The sequence below is a fragment of the Nomascus leucogenys genome, chromosome 5, assembly GCF_006542625.1.
Source record: "Nomascus leucogenys isolate Asia chromosome 5, Asia_NLE_v1, whole genome shotgun sequence".
Classification (NCBI taxonomy): domain Eukaryota; kingdom Metazoa; phylum Chordata; class Mammalia; order Primates; family Hylobatidae; genus Nomascus; species Nomascus leucogenys.
The window spans coordinates 106030087-106054629 of NC_044385.1; the positions used below are offsets into that span (position 1 = coordinate 106030087).

A 24543-nucleotide genomic window follows, 5' to 3' on the forward strand; every position below is an offset into this window, starting at 1 on the left:
GAAATTTGGCAGGGCCTTAAAATCTCCTCCTCAAAACACATAAATGAATGTTTTAAGTAACAACAATCAAGTTGTCATTCTTAAATGAATCTCAAATATAGAGCATCCACAGATTTAAACAAAAATTAAAAAGCAAGAAACCACAAAAATGATTAAAATTCCCCTAAATGCCTAGCAGTTATGTTTGCATTATCATCACACTTTTACTCTATCACATCAAAATAATGGCCACTGGATTACAAATTTATCATGTTATAATTTTTCATGAACTTTAAATAGAGATTAAGAAATTGAGGTTATTCCTCCATATTTTTTCCCAAATGAGATAATTTGCAGCATTAAAACAATTATCTTTGGCCAAGTGTGATGAATCACCTGAGATCAGGAGTTTGAGACCAGCCTGGTCAACATGGCGAAACAAAATCTCTACTAAACATACAAAAATTAGCTGGGCGTGGTGGCGCGCCCCTGTAGTCCCAGCTACTTGGGAGGCTGAGGCAGGAGAATGGCTTGAACCCGGGAGGCGGAGGTTGCAGTGAGTCAAGATCCCACCACTGCACTCCAGTCTGGGCAACACAGCAAAACTCCGCCTCAAAAAATAATAACATAAAAATAAATAAAATTGCTGGGTGCGGTGGCTCATGCCTGTAATCCCGGTACTTTGGAAGGCTGAGGTGGGCAGATCACCTGAGGTCAGGTGTTCGAGACCAGCGTGACCAACATAGTGAAACCCAGTCTCTACCGAAAATACAAAAATTAGCCGGGCATGGTGGTGCGCGCCTGTAATCCCAGCTACTCAGGAGGCTGAAATGAAGCAGGAGACTCTCTTGAACCCGGGAGGCAGAGGTTGCAGTGAGTTGAGATCGTGCCACTGCACTCCAGCCTGGGTGACAGAGCAAGACTTCGTCTCAAAAAATAAAAATAAAAATAAAAAAAGAAATTATTTTTAATGCAGTGAATGAGTGAGTGCCAGTTGCTTTTAATCTATTAGATATAAATATTTAATCTTCCATATTTTGAAAATTAATTCTATGCTGGTATATAGATAAAGTCAACATTTAACAGGTTAGTTGGAAGCTTCTTGAGAAATCCAATTTTTTTTTTTTTTTTTTTAAGACAGAGTCTTACTCTGTCGTCCAGGCTAGAGTGCAGTGACACGGTCTTGGCTCACTTCAACCTCCACCTCCCAGGTTCAAGCAATTCTCCTGCCTCAGCCTCTCAAGTAGCTGGGATTATAGGTGCCTGACACCATGCCCACTAATTTGTATTTTTAGTAGAGACGGGGTTGCATCATGTTGGCCAGGTTGGTCTCAAACTCCTGACCTCAAGTGATCCACTTGCCTCAGCCTCCCAAAGTGTTGGGATTACAGGTGTGAGCCACCATGCCTGGGCTCCAATTTTCTTATTTATCTTTAAACAAATTATTTTCATAGGACTTAATATACTTAATTCAAATCCTCTTCCAATTTCACTTGACTATCATTTTATGCTCTATATTCAAACCAGTGAGTTATATTTTAGAGATCAGAGCCCATTAAAAAACTGAATTAGAGGCCGGGCGCGATGGCTCATGCCGGTAATCCCAGCACTTTGGGAGGCCTAGACGGGTGGATCACGAGGTCAGGAAATCGAGACCATCCTGGCTAACACGGTGAAACCCCGTCTCTACTAAAAATACAAAAAAATTAGCCGGGCGTGGTGGCGGGCGCCTGTAGTCCCAGCTAGTCAGGAGGCTGAGACAGGAGAATGGCTGGAACCCGGGAGGCAGAGCTTGCAGTGAGCCGAGATTGCGCCACTGCACTCCAGCCTGGGTGACAGAGCGAGACTCTGTCTCAAAAAAAAAAAAAACAGCTAAGTTAGAAAGCAATTCCTAGGTCAGTAGTTGCCATACTGCACATAATCACTTGTAGAATGATTAAAAATGCTAATTCCTAGGCCACACCATCAGATTCTGACTCAGTAACTATGGGAAGAGGTTACTTTTTCAATAAACACTCAATGGCATCTGATGCAATATGTCTAAGAATACTTTGAAAGCCACTTATGCGGTGGAAAAAAAAATTTAACTCACAATTTCTATACCAAAAAGATCTCTGTCAATGCACATGGCAGTTTTTGATGAACAAAGCTAATCGGTCAAAACTTTTGTGCTTTACAAATCTTGAAAACTATATAATGAATAAGAAACCCTACCCTATTTTCCAGCAACGGAATTCTTCCTTAGACCACCAGGGTGACGTTTTAAGAGTGTTAGAATGGAAACATTCAGTAACTCAAAGTTGAAACTTAAATCATTTCTAAGTTAACTATGTTTTTTAGAAGAAGTCAGAGGAAATTGAAGGTCCTTAGAGCAATGTCTTAATGTAGGAGGCTATATAGTTCCTTGAAAGCCAATTTTAAAAAACAAAACAGAAGACAATCTGTACTAAGAAGGAGCCTCAGAACAGGAAACAAGAGATTAAACAATAATGACAGGTAAATTATTTTCTAGACTTCCGGTGACTCTTGGCAGCAAAAGTACAAACTTTTGGAAAAAAAAAAAAAAACATCAGCCACAAAGTGACTAATCAAGTGACTTAAAACCTAGTATTTGTCAAGATAGGCATGCAGCAGCTTGCTGTACCTTTGCTTCTAAAGGACAACTCCAAGCACACTGACTCTCATGCTCCATCTTTTTCCCAGAGCAACAATTTTCTGAATAATCTGATTAAGTCAAGGGCCTTAAATTGGCCTTCTTTGGCTTGAGTAAGACCAGTATCAGATCAAATTTTATGATACCAAATATCAGAATCAAAGCAAGTTCTATTTTTCATGTCTTTTCTAACATAAGGAATTTGGTAAAATGGTAATATTTCAGAGTCAAAAGTTAAATAGACTGGAAAAAGCACTGCCACGATCAGCTAAGTCAAGAAAATATTTTTGGCCTTAATTGTAAGAACTGATCTGTGAATACTGCATGTCTGAGACACAGGTGACATTAATAAATGTTTGTTGAGCTAAACTCATTTCACTAGTTTTGAATTATCATCATGGAATTAATCCTTGACACTGTATATAAAGAAAAAGCTTAACTGTTAATTTTTAAGGAAAGTCTCCTGAATCAAAGATTAAAAAACAAAAACAAAAACAAAAAACTTCTGCAGAACACAAGTCAGATAATCTGCAAAAAAAAAAAAAAAAAGGCAGGAGGGGAAGAACAAGATCATACAGCTAAAATCAGCTCTCATATAAGTACAGATAGTAAGTTAAATGTTGTTCTCTTGATTGCTAGAATTGTCTCTGAAAATCATCAAATCCAGCTTACTTTAAAGCAGCAATCATAAAATAATTCTGTAGACAAATGATTAACTATTTCATTAAAATGTTACCCTTAACGTAAAATGTAGTTTCTTACACTTGAAAGAAACAAAAGATAAAAGAAGACAAAACAGCTCAGTTTAATTTCAAACGTTAATATATTTTCTATTTTATATTGGACATATGCATCTGTAACCCCTCATTTGCAGCAACTATCACATCCTCATAAAAGGGGCAAAATTTGTAAGATGCCTCTTAAAATAAATATTCTTTTTTATAAAATAATAAAACTTCAAATAAATATTCTTTACACTAAACAATATGTTGAAAAAATTAGAAAATAAAGGTTGAATTTTACTGTAACTGTACAATATACATGAAGTCCAAAGGGAAATCAGAGTCTTACAATAAAGGCTTTCTGTAAGGCAAAATACAATCTAAAAACATACTGATTGATTCACATTCTTCCGAATGTACAACATATTAGTATAATATTTTGTGTCTGTGCCATGTAGTATGGCACAACTTGTTTTTCACAGTTGCAAATATTATTGTATATACAAAAATATAGCACATTCTCTCTGGAGAAAACAATGGAAAAAATTCATCTGCTAATTTACAAGTTTTGCAAGTACTATTCACAAACAAAAACTTTGCCTAGGAGTGTCTGTGTTGCTTTAGCTTATGCAATACATGGGTCACCAAGTTCTGTATCTCATACTTTGAGCTCCATTAGCTGAGTTCTAACAAGCATATCAGTTAAAATGGCACATGGACAAAAAGCATTTCACTGCAAACAGCAAAGACTATCCCAACTCTCTATTAACAGTGCCAAGATTATAACTGTTTAGTTGGTTGCATATGTGTATTAAAAAAAGAAAGAAAAAATCCTCATTACTGTAATATTCCTGATTAATGATGCTATGTTGGTTTTTCAAAGTTCCTGGGGGGGACAGTGGGAACTTTGCAGCAAACTGTGTTTGAGTTTTTACAGCGGCAACCAGGCCTGTTAACCCGGTCATAACACCCCTGGCACAATTTAAGGCAACCCTTGGCTGGAAGGTAACACCATAAACAAGGCAAAAAGAGGGACATGACACCCATGGCCGACCATCGTGTACAACAGTGAGACTGGCTGCAAGAACATGGGTTGTCAGCACAGTTGTCCTCATCATCATTAGAACAGTGATAGAAGAGACCTTTCACACAGCATACACAAGTCCCATAGTCAATCACGTTCTGGGCCGAGCAAAGGCACTGCTTGTCGCAGATCCAGTCTGATGGCAGAGGCCTTGGGTAGGTGCACTCCTTACATTTGCACTTGCCACAGTCCTCACACCTGTAGGCGTGCAGGCCCAAATCTTCCTTGCTCAGTGGCTTAAGCTCACCTGGCTTGAGCTCAGATTTGGGTTGCACCCGGATTATCCCATCAGCAACAGGCCCGGAGGAGAAGGATGATCCTAGCAGTCTCTGTTCAGAGGAGCTGCTGCTGGTACTTGTCCTCGTACTGCTCCGCGACCCTGAGCTGACCGTGCTTATGGATCTGGACAGAGGGGCTCGTGCAGAAGAATGGACCTGCGAGTGCTGGAGCCTAGGAGGCTGGCGGTGCTCAGGCAGACCGTGGAGTCTCTCGTGTTTGTGCTGAGTGGAGGGGCGAGGAGCAGGCTTGAGCCCAGGTCTTGGGACGACAGTAGGCCCCTCTGTGTACTCATTGGTGTTTCGGATGGCTCTGATCTGATCCAGAGACAAGACGTGTACCTGCTGGGTGAGGGCGTCTCTGGGGTCGGGCTCCCCACGCTGTCTGCCACCGTCACGGGGCGTCTGCAGCAAGGGCTGCGACCCGTTGCCACTCTGAGCTCTGGCCTCCATCAGGTCTTGGAAGTGTGGTCACTCCAGCAGGCTTAGAACACATCTGAACTCCTGAGGAAGCCAAGAGGAAAGAACGGTTGATACTCTAAGATACTTCCCACTCTCCACCCACCTGAATTGACTCCTCACTTCCCACTTTCCCTAGAGAAACAGGATTTGAAATGGAATGGCAGTAGGGAGGTATTAGCCATAGGATCAACAATGCATGTACCCAAAAGTAAAAATTACGGCGGGCTACTGACAATTCTGTAATCCTGTGATGTACAACAATACAAAGCTGATTTTTGAGTCACTTAAGTAAGAATTCCTTATTCAAAGAAACATACAATTTGTAAGGTTCAGGTTCAATGTAAAAATCGCAAGAAAGTATTTCTGGAATATAACACTGCTACCAATGTTTTCAAAAGTTGAAAATCCTTTCAAAATTTGAAATAGGTTTCCATTTGTCATAGTCATTTTTGTCTTAAGCGTTAATAATGCAGCCTAGAAGATTCTTTCTTGGTTCTTAATTTTTACTTTTACATCAAACACTAACTGTGACGTATACGGCATTCTGTAACTTTTTCAAACCCGGTAGAATGAATATGGCATGCAAAAAAGTAAATACCCAAGAACAGGTATAAATTTTACAACAATCATGCCATTTTTTAATTGTATAGTAGCACAAAGTTACAGAACTAAAAGCAAATCAAATCCTATTAGGTGCCAGAAACACATTAAAGCAAACTTAAACAACAAGAAGACAAGAATTTATTTTCAACTTCTCAACAACTTAAGAATTAAGTATTTTACAATCTGATAGCCTAGAACACCACCTTAGATTCTGCAGCTAAAAGGTTGTTCTCCCTGCTAATTGAGAACACAAACGAAGTGATAATAACCAGAAAAGCGTTTTAAAAATTCAAATGTCACATTTCGTAACTAGCATTCTGTCAAGGAATTCCTTAAACTGCAGTCCTTCTTCAATTTCAAAACGATCACCCCCTTTCCCAAGCCTATATGACAATAAAAAGTACAAAACAGGCAAAAGCGGACCTTTATCCGATCTCCGCTCTTTAGAATAGAGGCCACAGCGAACAAGGCAGGTGACAAACGTCTCCCAATTCGGAGCAAGGCGGTGCTGGAAACCGGATCTCCTCACCTCCAAAAGAATGGCAGAAGACAACGCTGCCCTTTGCTTTCACTTAGTTTATAGCCTCTCCGTGCCCCAACACCGTCCCCAGCAGGTGGGACACAGCCGATCCCCAGGGGAGTTTCTCCAGGCGGACTGACGCTGTCCATGGGCCAGGCTGCCCCCCTGCTTACGATCCCCAGACTCACAGACAGGCGGGGGCCGCGGGCGCCTCCGAAGGGTACGTGTCACGAAATGCAGGAGCACACTTCCCCCGCCTCCCTCTCCCCAGCTAAGATCTCCCCCAACTCAAGAGAACTGCCTTCCAGCCCCAAGGATCCACTCCGCCCCCAGGCAGAGGTCACGCCGCCCACTGCCAGGCTTTCTGCAAAGCCCCTCGGACATCCGGCACAGGTTTCCCACCCCGACACCGCAAGCACGAAGCCCTGCCTGACACGCAGCCAGGACGAACAAGTCCAACCCAAGCACACACAACGACTCCACGCTGCACTGACCGAAGGGGGCATTGCCTGTAATCTGCACACGCCTATCTCCTTTTGGGTCGAGAGAAAAAAAAAAGATATCATATTTCTTAAAGTGAAAGAAAAATTGCTTTTTTTAAAAAAGGGCATTTTCCAGGGTCCCACTGCTCACTCCGGGCGCGCAGGACCCAGCTTCCGGAGCTGTAAACTTTCGGTGCAGATTTGCTTGCAGTCAAAGTAGCATCTTTGAAAGAAAAGGGGGCTTTTTTATTTTTATTTTTTAAGTGATTTCTGCCGATCCGATCCCTGGCCTCCTTCTTCGAAGCTGGACTCCCCACCTCCGCCCCTCTTCTCTTTCCCAGTCCCCCCTCCCCTTTGAAAGTGCTTTGAAACCCCCATTAAGAACAGTGTGTGATCAGACTGAGGATTAGGGGAAAAGAACTTCAGCTCTAGGGTGGGGCAAACGGACACAGAAACTGCTTTGTAAAAAAACACACAAGAATCCAAATTAAAACACAGCAACAACAACAACAAAAGGAAATTAAAAAACTGCCTCTTTTGCCACCTACTTTCAGGTAATGGAAAATGATCGCGACCGCTTGATGACTTTCTTCCTGCGCCGGGTCAGCCCGAGCTTCCAAAAATAAAATAAGTGTGACCCAGGCTGACCACGAAGAACGGAAGAGAGCGAGCTGCACTTCCGAACCGCAGAGACCCGGCGCCAGGCAGGGCGACGCTCCCACCCGCTCCGGGCTAGACCGTCCACACGGAGCAGAGGCGGGCACTCCCTCCACCCAGCACCCTGCCTTTTTCTCACCCTGGGGGTCTCCTGCCTCCGAGGTGGGCAACCCGTGTCCCCCAGCCCCACCAGCGCCCCGCCTAGGGACAGCCTCGCCCTGGACTTTGCCTTCCACCAAGAGGAGGAACAGGTTAGAAATGCGGGCGCCTGCAAAGGCGACCTGGAAAATACGAAGTGTTTTTCTCTCCCTCTCCCGCTCTCAGCGCCGAATTCGAGGCCAGTGCACGGCTGGGAGCAGGCTTCAGGCTAGCTGTCCTCCGTCCCAACCCCCTAGAGCGCGGGCGCGCGGGGTCGCCTGTCGGGGACACTGCACGGGGTGCATACAGAAGTCCCCGCAGAGGCAGGCCGAGCCCAAGCCCCGGGCGAGGCAGGTCCGCGGGGAGCGCCCCGGATCCTCGCGAAGACCCTGCGGGATTTGAGAAAGGGAGGCTCGGGGAGAGACGGACCCAACTCCTGGTCCGGCTGCACCTACTCCATGTTGCCCACAACGCGCCGGCCGCGGCGCCGGGAGGGGAAGAGCCAAACGTGCCTCACCGTGATCGCGGCTTTGCACCAACCCCTCTCCCTTGGATTCTCTTCTTTCTGCGATGTGCAAATAAATCCAGTCTCGATGCAAACTTTTTTCCTTTCTTTCCAACCTCTGCTTCAGACCAACTTCCGAGCAATCGGCGGGAGAAAAAAAGAGAATTCGGAGCCAAATTCCCCGCTGATGAACACTCCGGGGTTCGGGGCTGGAGACGACCCCCCTTCTACAAGCGCACGCGGAGTATTTCCTCTTTTTTCTCAATGAACAAGAGGCCGAAGCGCCAACGGCAAGTCCCTTTTCCTGGCAGATGAGCGAATGGCAAAAGAAAACGGCCTTACGGAGAACCTAAAGCCAGATCGCCAAGTGGTGCGGCCGCGGCCGCTTCGTAGCTGAGGCGGCGCGGGGGCGCGGGCCGGGCCGGGCGGGCGCGGGGGCCTGGGCGCTGCGCGCTCCGCCGGCCCCTCTCCTCCGCTAGCGCTGCGGCGCGCAGCTCTCGGCGGTGCAGACTGGGCGTTGTGGAGGCGAGGCAGCGAGGCCGAGGCGGGGGCGGTGGGTGCGGAGGAGGAGGAGGAGGAAGAGGAGGAGGAGGAGGAGGGTCTGGGGCCCGCCGGGGGGGGGCTCGCCGTTGGCCTGCGCCCTCGCCTTTCCGGAGGAGGCAAGGAGCTCTGCGGCGGCCGCGGCAGCAGTAAATGGCGTCATGTGGATCCGAGGCGGAACAGAGCAGTTGTTGTCCCAGAGGATATATCGCATCCGGTCCCAGCTCATTGGCTCCGCGGGGCTACATTCACTCACACTCCAGCGCCCGCCAGCGCTCCGAGCCGCAGGAGGCATTCAAAAGGGCAACCGCGCCGCCCCGCGCGTCCCCAGGCCGGTCCTGCCGCCCGGGCGCCGTCACGCGGGGCCGGGCTGGGCACGGCAGGGTCAGTTTATCTAGTTTCAAGGAAACACTGACCTTAAGGTTTCCCCAGAGGCAATGAGGACGAGCCAGAGGCTCCAGCTGACTTAAGGAACTTTCTCCTTGCCACCAGGAAAGGGGAATGAACATTTAAGACTAATCCGGGCCACGCAGTGTTAGCATGAAAAACAAGTTGCAGGTTTTAAGACTTTATCCGAAATCCATTTCAAGTCTACCTCTCCCCTTTTCTGTTCCCCTTTGCGGAGGGGGTGACGGGGGCTGGGGCGGGGGGAGAAGAAGGGGGAGGGGAAGGGGAGCGGGAAGTGAGGTGGGAGGGCTATTGGTTTATTCTTTGTCTACTGGATTAACCCGATTATACACCAGGCACCAGCACAAACCGCCTCCCCCACCTCCGAGCCTTGTACGGGAGGAACGGAATGCAGATTCGAGTTTCAAGTACCTTCTGCTCTTGCTGGGATTTGCTTTTGATTGTGTCGACTTGTAGTTTTTCCGTTTATTAGAATTTCATATTTAAGGGGGGTTATCTATGAATGGAGGCTTTTTGAAGAGCTTCCTTACTATTTTGCTTCATGCAATAGCTAAAGTCTACAGTCTAAGCCTTTTAATTTAATTCATTAATAGACAGGAACATGATTACTCAGGGCGACAGCATGGGCTTCCGAAATGGGGGGGCGGGGGGGAGGGAAGGGTTGGCTCACTGCAGATTTCCTTCTTCCCTTAACCAAAAGTCATCCTTAATTTCCCACTTTTCTTGCCACCTAGAACATTTCTCAAGATTCTGTTGTCCATGTTGAAGGTGTACTATTCTTTCCCATGTAAAAAAAAAAAAAGATAGAAAATGCATACATATGCACTGTCCTAGCTGCCGTTCATTTACTAAGAAATGTGCCTTCACGTGGGAGCACCAGTGGAAAATTAAAACTTGCGCATACACACGCCTAATGTTGCATTCTGTAGAGCGACTTAACAGAATGCTTTTACTTTACAGGGAAGTACCTGCTTGTACGGTCAAAATTCCCGAATAGCACCTGCGATCTTGCCCCATGCGGGGTGTTCTTGAAAGCAGTATTAGGAAAACATGGTGCTTCATTCGTCCAGCTTTAACCCAATCCATTTGCAGCCACCCTGGAACTAGCTGCCTTCTTCTGAGCTCCTGCTCTAGAATGTCCCCAGCGCGCTCTCTGCCTCGCTGCGCTCTCACCCTGACTTCTCCATGTTTCTCTAGGGCTCTCCTCTTTCTCTAGGGATTTGGAACCAGAGATGGCAAGGGACGTGGCATGCGTTATTTCCGGGCGCTGGCCTATGTCCCCCGACCCCTAAGGTGAGGGTGGGCGAGGCTACAACGGCCTGCTCCTGAGCGTCCCGGCACTGCGGGCGCAAGACAGCTGGGCCTCTCCGGCCACAGCCGCTCGCCGGACGCCCGAATCCATTGAGCCGGCGGTGAACGCAGGCGCCGCTGCGCTCGCGGCCCTTCTGGCCACCAGGGGGCGCCCGCCCGGCGCTGTGCTGAGGCTGCTTTCTTCTCCGGGACTCGACGCGGACCGGCTGGGTTACTTTCCAAAACGTGTGTGCATTAGGTCGGCTGGTTTAAAATGAATACAAAGATATTAATATAAGCGACACAGAAGATAGCTTTCCCTCCTGTCTGCTCGGGAGGGTCAAAGCCTGGTTGGGCAAGGCTAGGCGGGAACGTGCTGCCGGTGTGCGGCCAGCAAGTCTCTCGAGCAGAGCAGGTGAAAGCAACGCCGTCTCTTCGCCTCTTCAAACTCGATGGCGGCTTTTTAGGAGACACTTGTGCCTTGCTCGTCTCCCAGCGCTGCAGGAACTTTGCGAAGACACATCGTTAGGGATCAAATCATGCAATGGAATTTAGATCAGGAACTTCCAGCTGTTTAGAGAACCTTATATTTTTATGGAGTTAATAGAGGAAAATCTAGAAATTTGTATCTTATCTTTCATGAGCTATAAAGAATCTCATGTCATCTAGCTCTTTCTCCCACCCCCTTTCCTCACAATCTCCAGTTTGCTGACTGGGAAAACATTTAACCTGTAACTTAAGTTCAAGATAAACATAAGAATCCGTTGGATTCTTTCTAATTTACTCCTTAGTCTTTATATTAATTACTGCAACTGTTACTCTTTTTCAGAGAATGAAGAGTATAAAGCTACTATATTGTGCCTCCAAAGTTTAGTTAGAGAATTATAATCCAAAAGAGGAACTATGTTTTTGTATATGTATGATGCATGCACAATGAAATGTCTGTTGCAGCTATTGTAATTTGTCCCCAAACTGATTCTCATGTTACATTCCAAAATTATAACTGAGACTAATTTTGGAAGATACTTTCAGAAGTATGATAGAATGTAAGGCAAAACTTAAGACCACACACATACACACACACAAACCTATTTTCAAATGTGTTGTGGAAAGTTCTAGAGAGACAACCCTGACGCATGAACAGGTGTTGCCATTTGCCTAATGCTGGAAAATACAGAATCCATGGAAATCCATGCTGCACCAATAACTCACTTCTAAGTTTCTTTCTTTCTTTCTTTTTTGAGACGGAGTTTCCCTCTTACTACCCAGGGAGGAGTGCAATGGTGCGATCTTGGCTCACTGCAGCCTCTGCCTCCCGGGTTCAAGCGATTCTCCTACCTCAGTCACCCAAGTAGTGGGGATTACAGGCATCCGCCACCAAGTCCAGCTGATTTTTTGTAATTTTTTTAGTACAGATGGGTTTCACCATGTTGGCTAGGCTGGTCTCAAACTCCTGACCTCAAGCGGTCCACCCCCCTCGGCCTCCCAAAGTGCTGGGATTACAGGCATGAGCCACCACGCTTGGCCCCAAGTTTCTAATACTCACCAAGTAACATACCTTCCTAGTACTTGTCATTAAATAGGACTCTGGTCACACACTTGGGATCTGTCATCTCTAGCTTCATTTTATATTCTGTATTCATTTATTTATAATTACTTCATTTTACAACTATAATCTCAACTTTTTTCAATGAGACAGTACATAAAATATGTGCATTTTGTTTTTTCCAATTTTTGGTTGAAGGCATCAATAGACATGCTTCTTTGCTAGCAGGTGTGTTGAGTGAGTTGAAGTGAGATATTTGTAAGATTGCACTTGCAGGCTGGTGTAAGCTTTGAATTTATGTTGTAGTAACGGGAGAGTGCATCTTTTAGCAACTGTAGCTCATTTTTCTGTGATTGAGCAAACCACTTGGCCTTAATAGGTTTAGTCCTAGTACTGATATCTTCCAATGATATCACACATTCTTGAGAAAAAGAAGAATGAATAGCTATTTGGTTAGTTTGTTAGTTCTATTACCAAGGCAATCTATTTGAAGATGGCACAGAATGTAACAGTGTGTGCTGCTTCCAGGACTAACAATTTGGGGCTTTCAACCATTATCTCTCCTAACAGCCCAACTGCAATAGTAAAATTAGTCTATGCATGGCCTCTTCAGGGACCTTCCTGAGACAAAGGGTTTTGTAATGATGGACCTTTTGTTTTGACAACCGTGACTCTAGTCAGTTCACTTTTGAATTTCCCAAGTTCTGTTGATAATGCCTCTAGGAGGGAATTGGGAGTGGCTGTAACAAAAGATGCAAAGGAATTCAAAATAGACCACTTGAGTTCTTATCTAGATTGCTTGAAGGACTGGAAACAGTTATCTCTGGATCTAACCTTCTTTGGAGATATATTCTTTATCCCTAACTAAACTCGAGGAAAGCTCTGGGGTTGTCTCAGGATAAGAGGGGTGGTGTTGCAGAGTCGACCTTGAGCTCCAGGCTCCTGCGGGTCTGGTTTTTTCCGGAGGCCTTGTATTCAACTGGGATCCACCTGGTGATTTTTACTGGTTAATTAATGAATACTCCTGTGAGATGCATGCACATTATGACTACAGTTTATGCAAGGTCTGATGTGAACTGAAGTTCTATAACAAGGCAGAAACAGAATTTCTCTGCTAGCCAACACGATTTTTCTCATTATTTTTTCAATTTATTTGTCCTTTGGTTTGAAGATTAAACTTCTTTGTAGGACTGATGTGTGCAGACAAAACCTAATCAGTGAGGACATTGCATTCTTTCACTGTATTTCCCTGAATAGCCCTGGGTTTGTTTTTGTTTGTTTTTAACATTTGATCCCCTATGTTCTGGATCATATAAGTGAAAATCATGAATTGAAATTAGTATTTGGATATTACTGGCCAAGATTAGTAGCAGTTGGAAGATTTTAGCCCCTGAATAGTTGGAGGGTTTTGGTTTTATACTTCCTATTATGTGGACACTTGGTCAAAAGGGCATAGGAAGTTCAACTTGTTCTCTAAGAAAGATGTAGTTAAACAGATTCCACTTAAGCCATTCTTACTGTGCAGATGCCACACAATATCAGGGCTGCGGGCCAGCTTGGAATTAACCTCCGCTAACAGATCAAGTCCAAAATTGTTCAGTTTGGTAAACGGACTATGATTGCATGCAGATTTAGTTTGTTTGTTCCTTTGGACAGGAAGTGTTTTGAAGTTACAGAGAATCATTTGAGAATATTGTGGGGTAGGTAGAAACAGCTTTGTTTGTGCATATTGTGTTGGGTGGAACTTTAAAGGAATAGACTGCTCCAAGGATCTGGAGACTATATATCAAGGCTGCCTTGGACTTCTTTGGAACCTGGAATTGAAACAGGAAGATTCTTCACCCTCTCATTCATTTTCTTTTCTTTTCTTTTTTTTGCTCGCTATCTCTCTCTTTTTTTTTTTTTTTTTTTTTTTGACAGGTCTCACTCTGTTACCCAGGCTGAAGTGCAGTGGTGTGGTCATGGCTCACTACAGCCCTGACCTCCCTGGCTCAAGGGATCCTCCCACCGCAGCCTCACAAGTAGCTGGGACTACAGTCACATGCCACCACGCCAGGCTAATTTTTTAAAGTGTCAGTAGAAATGAGGTCTTATTATGTTGCCCAGGCTGGTCCTGAATTCCTAGGCTCAAATGATCATTCTGTGTCAGCCTCCCAAAGTAGCTTACAGTGGCTTACAGGAGTGAGCCACTGTGCCCAGCCCAGCATTTCATTCTTAAAAAAAGAAAGCTCTCACTCTGATCTCTGTAGACACTAGACACTCAATAAATGCTTTTCAATGAATGAATGAAATTAAGAAGTATAATTAGGCCGGGTGTGGTGGCTCACACCTGTAATCCCAGCACTTTGGGAGGCCAAGGCGGGTGGCGGATCATCTAAGGTCGGGAGTTTGAGACCAGCCTGACCAACATGGTGAAACCCCGTCTCTACTAAAAATACAAAAATTAGCTGGGCGTGGTGGCACATGCCTGTAATCCCAGCTACTCGGGAGGCTGAGGCAGGAGAATTGCTAGAACCCGGCAGGCGGAGGTTGCGGTGAGCCAAGATTGTGCCATTGCACTCTAGCCTGGGAAACAAGAGTGAAACTCCATCTAAGAAAAAAAAAGTATGATTAAAATAAGATAATATTTTAAAGTCTTAATTTTGTAAAAGGAAATTCACAGTTTTTGAATTCTTTAATGGCAGAAGTTAAGTAATTCTGCTGTTCTAGAAATTACCATTGTGTTTTGCTTAATTATTAGGAAGTGACTGAAACAAGTTTGTTAAGGCTATGATTGTTTTGTTTTGTTTTTTGAGACAGAGTCTTGCTTTGTCGCCCAGGCTAGATTACAGTGGCACAATCATAGCTCACTGCAACCTCTGCTTCCTGGGTTCAAGTGATTCTCCTGCCTCAGCCTCCTGAGTAGCTGAGACTACAGGCTACCTATTAGCCTGTCACCATGTCCGGCTAATTTTTGTATTTTTTCTAGAGGTAGGTTTCACTATGTTGGCCAGGCTGGTCTTGAACTCTTGACCTCAAGTGATCCACCCACCTTGGCCTCCCAAAGTGCTGGGATTACAGGCATGAGCCACCGTGCCTGGCCAGGGCTATGATTTTTAATAGGTGAAATATTAAATACTTATTAAATTACAAATAAATCTTTATGGAAATGTTAGGTAACTGGAAATAAAGCTGTAGGGAACATCTAGTTTTAAACTATATAACAAAGAAATTAGCAAACAGGATGATGATGGGTGGGTAAAGAATGTAAGTAAAAGTAAGCTTTTTACTTTGAAAGATATGACTATATTAATAATTAAAATTAAGTGTTAAACTGTAATTTCAAATAAGAAGTTAGCAGTCTGTTAACTTTCAAGAACACATTTTAAAAGTAGCTCAAGGAAGCCGTCAATTAGTGGACAATGTTTGCCGTTCATGTTCTATGTGAGAAATCCCCTTGCACTTTTGAGAGGTATTCTTCTCACCCTCATTTTACACCACAGAGACCTTCTTGCATTATATCCTAAAACGTGTTAAAATAAATATATGAGCAAAATTAAAAATTAGATCTTCAGTCTGGGCACGGTGCTTCATGCCTGTAATCCCAGCACTTTGGGAGGCTGAGGAGGATGGATCACCTGAGGTCAAGAGTTCAAGAGCAGCCTGGCCAAAGTAGTGAAACCCCATCTCTACTAAAAATGCAAAAATTAGCCAGGCATGGTGGTACACATCTGCAGTCCCAGGTACTTGGGAGGCTGAGGCAGAATTGCTTGAACGCAGAAGGCAGAGGTTGCATTGAGCTGAGATTGTGCCACTGTACTCCAGCCTAGGAGACAGAGAGACTCTGTCTCAAAAAAAAAAAAAAAAGAAAGAAAGAAAAAGAAATTAGATTTTCAAAATCATTATTATTTTCTTTTTTTAAACTGTAATTGCTAATAGAAAAAGATGCTCAAGATTGAACTTTTGATATCATAATAGGTTCCAGAGACTTTGGTAGTTCAAGAGATCTGGATTTGGATGCAATCTAGACCACTTTGGGCGAATCTGATCGGAATTGCCTGTTGCTTAGATTCTCCCCTGGCTTCACATTGCTTTCTGGGTAAAGATCCAAGTCTTTCAAACAACTTCAAGGTCCTACTCTGGTCTGGCTGTTTTCCCTCACCAGACTCCTGTTATACCAGTTCTGTTCTGTTCTGTTCTGTTCTCTTCTCTTCTTTCTGTTTTTACACACTCTCTTGCTTTCTACCCTGCAGTTATGAAGGCTACTTTTTAGTTGCTCAGAAGTACCTCTCTCCTGCGACAGGGCTTTATAACATGCTATTCCCTGATGCACTTTTCTTATTAACCTTATTTGCTTTATTAACTCTTATTTGTCTTTCTTTTTTCATTTTCTTTCTTTTTTTTAGACAGGGTCTTGCTATGTCACCCAGGTTGGAATGTAGTAGTCCTATCCTGGCTCACTGCAGCCTTGAACTTCTGGGCTCAAGCAGTCCTCCTAATTCAGACTCCTGAGTAGCTGAGACCACAAGCATGCACCACCGCCATGCCTGGCTAATTAACTTTTTTTTTTTCTTTTTGTAGAGACAGGGTCTCACAATGTTGCCCACGATGGCCTACTTATCTTTCAAATCCCTGCTGTCATATTCTCAGGAAAGCTTTTTCTGACTTCTCTGACTAGGTGAAATCTCACCTTTTTTTCTCATGACCTTCTCCGGTGCAACTATACATGCAATTGTGATTGTTTCGTTAATAACTGTCTCTTTCACTGTATTTTAAGGTCCATGAGGGCTGGAATCCGAGTCTGGTTTTGCCCACCATTGTATTTCCAGCACCGAAGGGCCTAATACATACAGGGAGCTCAAACATTAGTTTTCAATAGGATGAATGAGCTGGGCGAGGTGGCTCATGCCTGTAATCCCAGCACTTCGGGAGGCTGAGGCGGGCGAATCACGAGATCAGGAGATTGAGACCATCCTGGCTAACATGGTGAAACCCCGTCTCTACTAAAAATACAAAAAATTATCCGGGCGTGGTGGTGGGCGCCTGTAGTCCCAGCTACTCAGGAGGCTGAGGCAGGAGGATAGCGTGCACCCGGGAGGCAGAACTTGCAGTGAGCCGAGATCGCGCCACTGCACTCCAGCCTGGGGACAGAGCCAGACTGTCTCAAAAAAAAAAAAAAAAAAAAAAAAAAGGATGAATGAATAAATGACTGAAATAATTAACCTTAGTCCCCACCTGTAAAAGAGGGGCATGGGGTCATTTGGAAGATTGGATGACATAAAGTATCTACCCAGCCTAGCATATGAGAAGTTCTCAATAAGTAGCTGTAATAACTTCAGTTAAATGGGGCTTGATAGCTTATTTAGTAAAATTAGCTGTTTTGCTTCCATACTTTCAAAAAGCTTTAAACTTAGTAGAATTTGATTTATTTTATGTTTGCATAAACACAGGAATAATAATTTAGAGATTTAGAATAAGTTTTAACTGTATTTAGCTATATTTACCTATTAATAGACAGTGTTTCTTACATTAAATCTTAACCGTACATTGACTTTGCTTTCATGTATGACTTCTTCAAAGTATATAAAACGCTTTAGGGAAGAAGGGACCTGTTTAGCTGATATGGTTGTTTCTAACTAGACTATCTACTCATCGAATTATTTGTTCAGGAAATCTGGAGACTTGAGAATGTAAATTCCTTCTTATTTGAGGGAACATTTAGGATATTATCCAACATTTAGGCTCTTATCCAACACTGGATTGAAGTGTATATTTTTGGAATGGAGCCCTGTATCTGAAATGGTTTAGAAGCTCCATCCCCCGTTAGGAGGAACAGGTACATTCACCTATAATAAATTATGTAATGGCATAGGTATTTGTTGTACAGTAGAATGCAGTGGTATTTCACTGCTTTGAATTCTTTACGCTACTATGATCCTGTAAATGTGAATTTGTATATGACTTAGAATAAAAATCACTGGCCGGGTGTGGTGGCTCATGCTTGTAATCCCAGCACTAATTTTAAATGATTTATTAGGAAGCTAAAATTCTCTACATATATACTGAGGGTGTGAGTGAAAAAGACTCTTAGGTTTGTAGCAAGTACAATAACCTTACAACAGAATTCAGTTATAGGCAGAAGATGACATATTTGAGTTCCAAGAAAGAGTCCTGTAAGTCTGAGACATCATCATGGCATTTCAACACCAGGCAAGGCCAGGGTTTGTGGCAGTAGACAAACAATTCTTTTTTTTTTTTAATTGTTCTTTTTTATTATACTTTAAGTTCTGGGAGACATGTGCGGAACGTGCAGGTTTTTACATAGGTGTACATGTGCCATGGTGGTTAGCTGCACCCATCAACCCATCATCTAGGTTTTAAGCCCTGCATGCATTACATATTTGTCCTAATGCTCTCCCTCCCCTTGTCCCCCTTCCCCCGACAGGCCCCGGTGTGTGGTGTTCCCCTCCCTGTGTCCATGTGTTCTCATTGTTCAACTCCCACTTATGATTGAGAATATGTGGCGTTTGGTTTTATGTTCCTGTGTTAGTTTGCTGAGAATGATGATTTCCAGATTGATCTATGTCCCTGCAAAGGACATGAACTCATTCTTTTTTATGGCTGCATAGTATTCCGTGGTGTATATGTGCCACATTTTCTTTATCCAGTCTATCACTGATGGGCATTTGAGTTGGTTCCAAGTCTTTGTTATTGTAAATAGTGCTACAATAAACATACCTGCTCATGTGTCTTTATAGTAGAATGATTTATAATCCTTTGGGTATATACCCAGTAATGGGATTGCTGGGTCAAATGGTATTTCCGGTTCTAGATCCTTGAGGAATCACCACACTGTCTTCCACAATGGTTGAACTAATTTACACTCCCACTAAGAGTGTAAAAGTGTTCCTATTTCCCCACATCCTCTCCAGCATCTGTTGTTTCCTGACTTTTTAATGATCGCCATTCTAATTGTTGTGAGATTGTAACTCATTGTGGTTTTGATCTGCATTTCTCTAATGACCAGTGATGATGAGCTTTTTTTCATCTGTTTGTTGGCTGCATAAATGTCTTCTTTTGAGAAGTGTCTGTTCACATCCTTCACCCACTTTTTGATAGGGTTGTTTTTTTTTCTTGTAACTTTGTTTAAGTTCCTTATAGATTCTGGGTATAAGCCCTTTGTCAGATGGATATATTGCAGAAATTTTCTCCTATTCTGTAGGTTGCCTATTCACTTTGATGATAGTTTCTCTTGCTGTGCGGAAGCTCTTTAGTTTAATTAGATCCCATTAGTTGATTTTGGCTTTTGTTTCTATTGCTTTTGGTGTTTTAGTCATGAAGTCTTTGCCCATGCCTATGTCCTGAATGGTATTGCCAGGGTTTCCTTCCAGGGTTTTTATGGTTTTAGGTTTCACAAGTTTAAGTCTTTAATCCATCTTGAGTTAATTTTTGTATGAGGTGTAAGGAAGGGGTCCAGTTTCAGTTTTCTGCATATGGCTAGCCAGTTTTCCCAACACCATTAATTAAATAGGGAATCCTTTCCCCATTGCTTGTTTTTGTCAGGTTAGACAAACAACTCCTTTCATGTGTTTGGCATTCATTTCCCAAGAACTTCATACAATTGATAAAATAAGTTTTTTTCCCTCCACCTTCATAACTACTTTTCAAGTTATTACAAATCATGATACTTTTTAAATCTAAGATAATATCAAATACCCTCTGTCAGCCCATAGTACCTGAAGGGTAAGTACCTATTCCATGTAGTCACTAGCATCATGGCTCAGCAGGTGTTATAAAATGAATCAGCTGGGATCAGGAGGGATTTAGTATGCTTTCAGTAATAGAGAGAGAATTTTAACAAAAATCTCTAGTATATTTTAATACCCATTTTTCATCAATTTATACTGAGTACTTTATGTTCCAGAATTATCCAGAAAAAAATGCATGTATTCTTTTTTCCTATAATTGCTCTCCAAATAGCAAATGGATTTATTTCTCTTCTGAATTATATACTCACTGTATGAAAAAAAACCTCAAATATTTCCCAAAATTATAAAAACAAAAATTCCAGAAAGAATTCTGTAAGTATATTTGAGACATCATAGTGGCATTTCTGGTTAATATTTGGTGAATATTTACTTTAAAATTCCATATTGCTAGTCATTAGATTCCAGACATCTGGAGGTTTGGGGACAGGTTGTTTTGCTAGAATAGTGTTGTGATAAGCATGCTTTTTTATATTTGCACATTTGTGTTTTCTTGTATACATTCATGAAAATAGAATTTGAGTCAAATGTGTGCATATTTAAAATTTCTAATAATACTGCTAATATGCTCCCTAAAACATTATTCCAGTTTGCCTTTCTAACCCGTCTATAAGAGTGACTATTTCCCCAAAACCTGACCAATGGCAAGCTTTGTCAAAATTTTAAATCAGTGCTTACCTGGTATCTGACACAGAATATCTAATTGTTTCATTTTTTCTTTGTTTACTTCAGAAGTTGAGCATATTTTCTTATAGTCATTGGACATTTGCTTTTTTTTCTGTGAATTCAAGTTCATATCCTTTTTCCATGTTTTAATTGAGAGGCTTGTCCTTTATTTATTTTCTGAAGTATCCTATTTAAAAGTGCAAATATTCTCCCATTTTCTATTTATCTTTCAAACCTACTTTCAGTATTTTTCCTTTTATTTTGTGTTTTGCCATACAAGACATTTTCAACTTATATGAAAACTCATGCCTATCAATTTTTTTCATTTATGGTTTCTGGCTGTGTTCAGTTGCTTAAAATAGCTTCTTGCAGCCAAATTATAAAACTATTGGCCCTTCTAGTATCTTTATAATTTAACATTATCATTCATACCAACTGGATTCCAGATGATTTTAAATTAGTGCTTAGGTCGGGCGCAGTGGCTCACACCTGTAATCCTAGAACTTTGGGAGGCCGAAGTGGGTGGATCACCTGAGGTCAGGAGTTCAAGACTAGCCTGGACAAGATGGTGAAGTCCCATCTTTCCAAAAAAAAAAAAAATTAGCTGGGCATGATGGCAGGTGCCTGTAATTCCAGCTACTTGTGTGGCTGAGGCGGGAGAATCGCTGGAACCCGGGAGGCAGAGGTTGCGGTGAGCTGAGATCACATCACTGCACTCCAGCCTGGGTGACAGAGAGACTCTGTCTCAAAAATAAATAAATAAATAAATAAGTGCTTATCTGGTAGATGAAGCAGAATATCTCATTGTTTCATTTTTTTCTTTGTTTGCTTCAGAAGTTTAGCATATTTTCTTATATTCATTGGACATTTGCATTTTTTTTTCTGTGAATCATCCAGAATCCATTTGGTATGAATGATAAAGCCAAGTTGCTTATTGGCATACTCACAAGGCCAAGCGTGGTGGATGGATAAGTTTGGATGATGAAAGATAATAAAAGAGGATGATCCTATATGAAATTTTTGATTCAAAGCATGACAATTCTCACCCTAAATTAATCCATAGCTGCCAGAGCTAACAAAAATGAAGAACAATCAGTTACATTTGCATTACAGATAAACAACAAACAGTTTCTTAGTATGTTTCATACTGTATTTTATCTGGTAACACAAAATTAAGTGGAATAAGTAAATAAAAATACAGTGATATTTGAAATGACAGCCAGAAAGTCATTATAAAATTTACTGATGCCTTATGAATTGAGATACTTAGGTTATTCAGAATTTTTTTTTTAGAAAACTATATTATATTCTGCCAGGCACAGTGGCTCACGCCTGTAATCCCAGCAGTTTGGGAGGCCGAGGTGGGTGGATCACCTGAGATCAGGAGTTCGAGACCAGTCTGATCAACATGGAGAAACCCCGTCTCTACTAAAAATACAAAATTAGCCAGGCGCGGTGGCACATGCCTGTAATCCCAGCTACTCGGGAGGCTGAGACAGGAGAAACACTTGAACCCGGGAGGTGGAGGTTGTGGTGAGCCAAGATTGCGCCATTGCACTCCAGCCTGGGCAACAGAGCAAGACTCTGTCTCAAAAGAAAAAAAAAAGAAAACTATATTATATCCTAAAGATGACCCAGATTCTCACTTCATTATCTCTACAGAGCTATTTTTTTCAATGTATGATATGTTTCTACACAACCAAATAAAACTTTGAGTCAAGCTTTATCTAAGACCTAACATATAGTTAATCACATGCAATAGGGATGTTATTATATTTTTTTCAAATACCAAGGATTCTTGTTTTGTTAACTATGTTAATGGTTCTCAACTCTGGCCATATATTAGAATTACATGGGGAGATTAAGAAAAATAAGATGACAGGAACCTTCACACAGAGTATGATTTATGTTGATCTAGAAGGTGGCCTTTTATAAATTATTCAATCTCCCAATGCCTCAGTTTCTTTACTAGTAAAGTGGGGGATAAAAGTATTTCCTATGTCAGAGCATCACTGTAAGGATTAAATGCTTAATGCTTGTGGTGTTTTAGAAGATGTCTGACTTCTAATAACCCTTCAATAAATGAAAGTCATTATATTATTATATTTTGAAATCATAAGAGGGATTCATAGCTCACCACAAACAAGAATAGAATGTAGACAAGACATGAAACAAAGTATGGATAGATGATGGTGGGTGCTAGAACAGGCTTATACCTGCTTGCAAGAGCTGATTATGTACATCTCTTCCCATGTTTTTAGTAATGTCAGGTTCAAAAATTAACCATGATGGCCAGGCACAGTGGCTCACGCCTGGAATCTCCAAACTTTGGGAGGCTGAAGCTGGTGGATCATCTGAGGTCAGGAGTTTGAGACCAGCTTTACCAATATGGTGAAACCTTATCTCTACTAAAAATACAAAAATTAGCCAGGCGTGGTGGCGGGTGCCTGTAATCCCATCTACTTGGGAGGAGACAGGAGAACTGCTTGAACCTGGGAGGCAGAGGTTGCAGTGAGCCGAGATCATGCCACTGCACTCCACCCTGGGTGACAGAGCGAGACTCCATCTCAAAAAAAAAAAAAAGAAAAGAAAAGAGAATTAGCTGTGGTCAATGTGTTTACAACACAGACATCCCCAGATGTTGAAATTTATTTTTTAATCCCAGGAAGCCAGTTATTAACATGCACCACCAAAGAAGAGGATAGAGGTAGCTGATAGGGAAGTCTAAGAAAACACTGTCTGGAATTGGTGGGTTCTTGGTCTCACTGACTTCAAGAATGAAGCTGTGGGATCCTCGCGGTGAGTGTTACGGCTCTTAAGGTGGCGCGTCTGGAGTTTGTTCCTTCTGATGTTCGGATGTGTTCGGAGTTTCTTCCTTCTGGTGGGTTCGTGGTCTCGCTGGCTCAGGAGTGAAGCTGCAGACCTTCACAGTGAGTGTTACAGCTCTTAAAGCAGCGTGTCTGGAGTTGTTTGTTCCTCCCGGTGGGCTCATGGGCTCGCTGGCTTCAGGAGTGAAACTGCAGACCTTCACGGTGAGTGTTACAGCTCATAAAAGCAGTGTGGACCCAAAGAGTGAGCAGTAGCAAGATTTATTGCAAAGAGCGAAAGAACAAAGCTTTCACAGTGTGGAAGGGCACCCAAATGGGTTGCCACTGCTGACTCCAGCAGCCTGCTTTTATTCTCTTATCTGGCCCCACCCACGTCCTGCTGATTGGTAGAGCTGAGTGGTCTGTTTTGACGGGGCGCTGATTGGTGCGTTTACAATCCCCCAGCTAGATATAAAGGTTCTCCATGGCCCCATCAGATCAGTTAGATACAGAGTATCAACAAAAAGGTTCTCCAAGGCCCTACCAGAGCAGCTAGGTACAGAGTGTCGATTGGTGCACTCACAAACCCTGAGCTAGACACAGGGTGCTGATTGGTGTGTTTACAAACCTTGAGCTAGATACAGAGTGCCGATTGGTGTATTTACAATCCCTGAGCTAGACATAAAGGTTCTCTAAGGCCCCACCAGAGCAGCTAGATACAGAGTGTGGATTGGTGTACTCACAAACTCTGAGCTAGACACAGGGTGCTGATTGGTGTGTTTACAAACCTTGAGCTAGACAGAGTGCTGATTGGTGTATTTACAATCCCTGAGCTAGACCTAAAGGTTCTCTAAGGCCCCACCAGACTCAGGAGCTCAGCTGGCTTTACCTAGTGGATCCTGCACGGGGGCTGCAGGTGGAGCTGCCTGCCAGTGCCGTGCCATGCGCTGGCACTCCTCAGCCCTTGGGTGATTGATGGGACTGGGCGCCGTGGAGCAGGGGGCGGAGCAAGGGGTGGCGCTCGTCAGGGAGGCTTGGGCTGCACAAGAGCCCACAGAGGCGGGGGAAGGCTCTGGCATGGCGGGCTGCAGTCCCGAGGCCTGCCCTGCGGGAAGGCAGCTAAGGCTTGGCGAGAAATCGAGCGCAGTGCCGGTGGGCTGGCACTGCTGGGGTACCCAGTACACCCTCCGCAGCCGCTGGCCCAGGTGCTAAGTCCCTCATTGCCAGGGGCCGGCAGGGCCGGCCAGCTGCTCCGAGTGCAGGCCCGCCAAGCCCACGCCCACCCGGAACTCCAGCTGGCCCTCAAGCGCCGCCCGCAGCACCGGTTCCCGCTCGCGCCTCTCCCTCCACACCTCCCTGCAAGCTGAGGGAGCCGGCTCCCGCCTTGGCCAGCTCAGAAAGGGGCTCCTACAGTGCAGCGGTTGGCTTAAGGGCTCCTCAAGTGCCGCCAAAGTGGGAGCC

The 24543-nt window shown here is 43.5% G+C and overlaps 1 protein-coding gene and 1 pseudogene across 3 annotated transcripts; both read right to left on the minus strand.

Moving 5' to 3' along the window:
* Positions 1-3436: 3436 nt before the first annotated feature.
* SPRY2 (sprouty RTK signaling antagonist 2) lies at positions 3437-11603 on the minus strand. Of its 3 annotated transcripts, none has more exons than XM_003257369.4 (2): positions 8093-11603; positions 3437-5217 (listed from the first exon to the last, which is right to left on the minus strand). In XM_003257369.4, exon 2 carries the CDS (start codon positions 5164-5166, stop codon positions 4219-4221), a length of 948 nt encoding a protein of 315 aa, XP_003257417.1. In that variant the 5' UTR covers positions 5167-5217; positions 8093-11603; the 3' UTR covers positions 3437-4218. The 3 variants fall into 3 exon arrangements, with proteins under 3 accessions (XP_003257417.1, XP_003257419.1, XP_003257418.1); XM_003257371.3 differs by lacking the exon at positions 8093-11603 and adding an exon at positions 7329-8084; XM_003257370.3 differs by lacking the exon at positions 8093-11603 and adding an exon at positions 6202-7303.
* The window catches only part of LOC100584210, a 29892-nt pseudogene continuing 15570 nt past the window's right edge, over positions 10222-24543 (minus strand).

Coding starts and splice junctions, on each gene's coding strand:
- SPRY2 (XM_003257369.4), bottom strand. CDS start 5,166: ATGGAGGCCAGAGCTCAGAGTGGCAACGGGTCGCAGCCCTTGCTGCAG.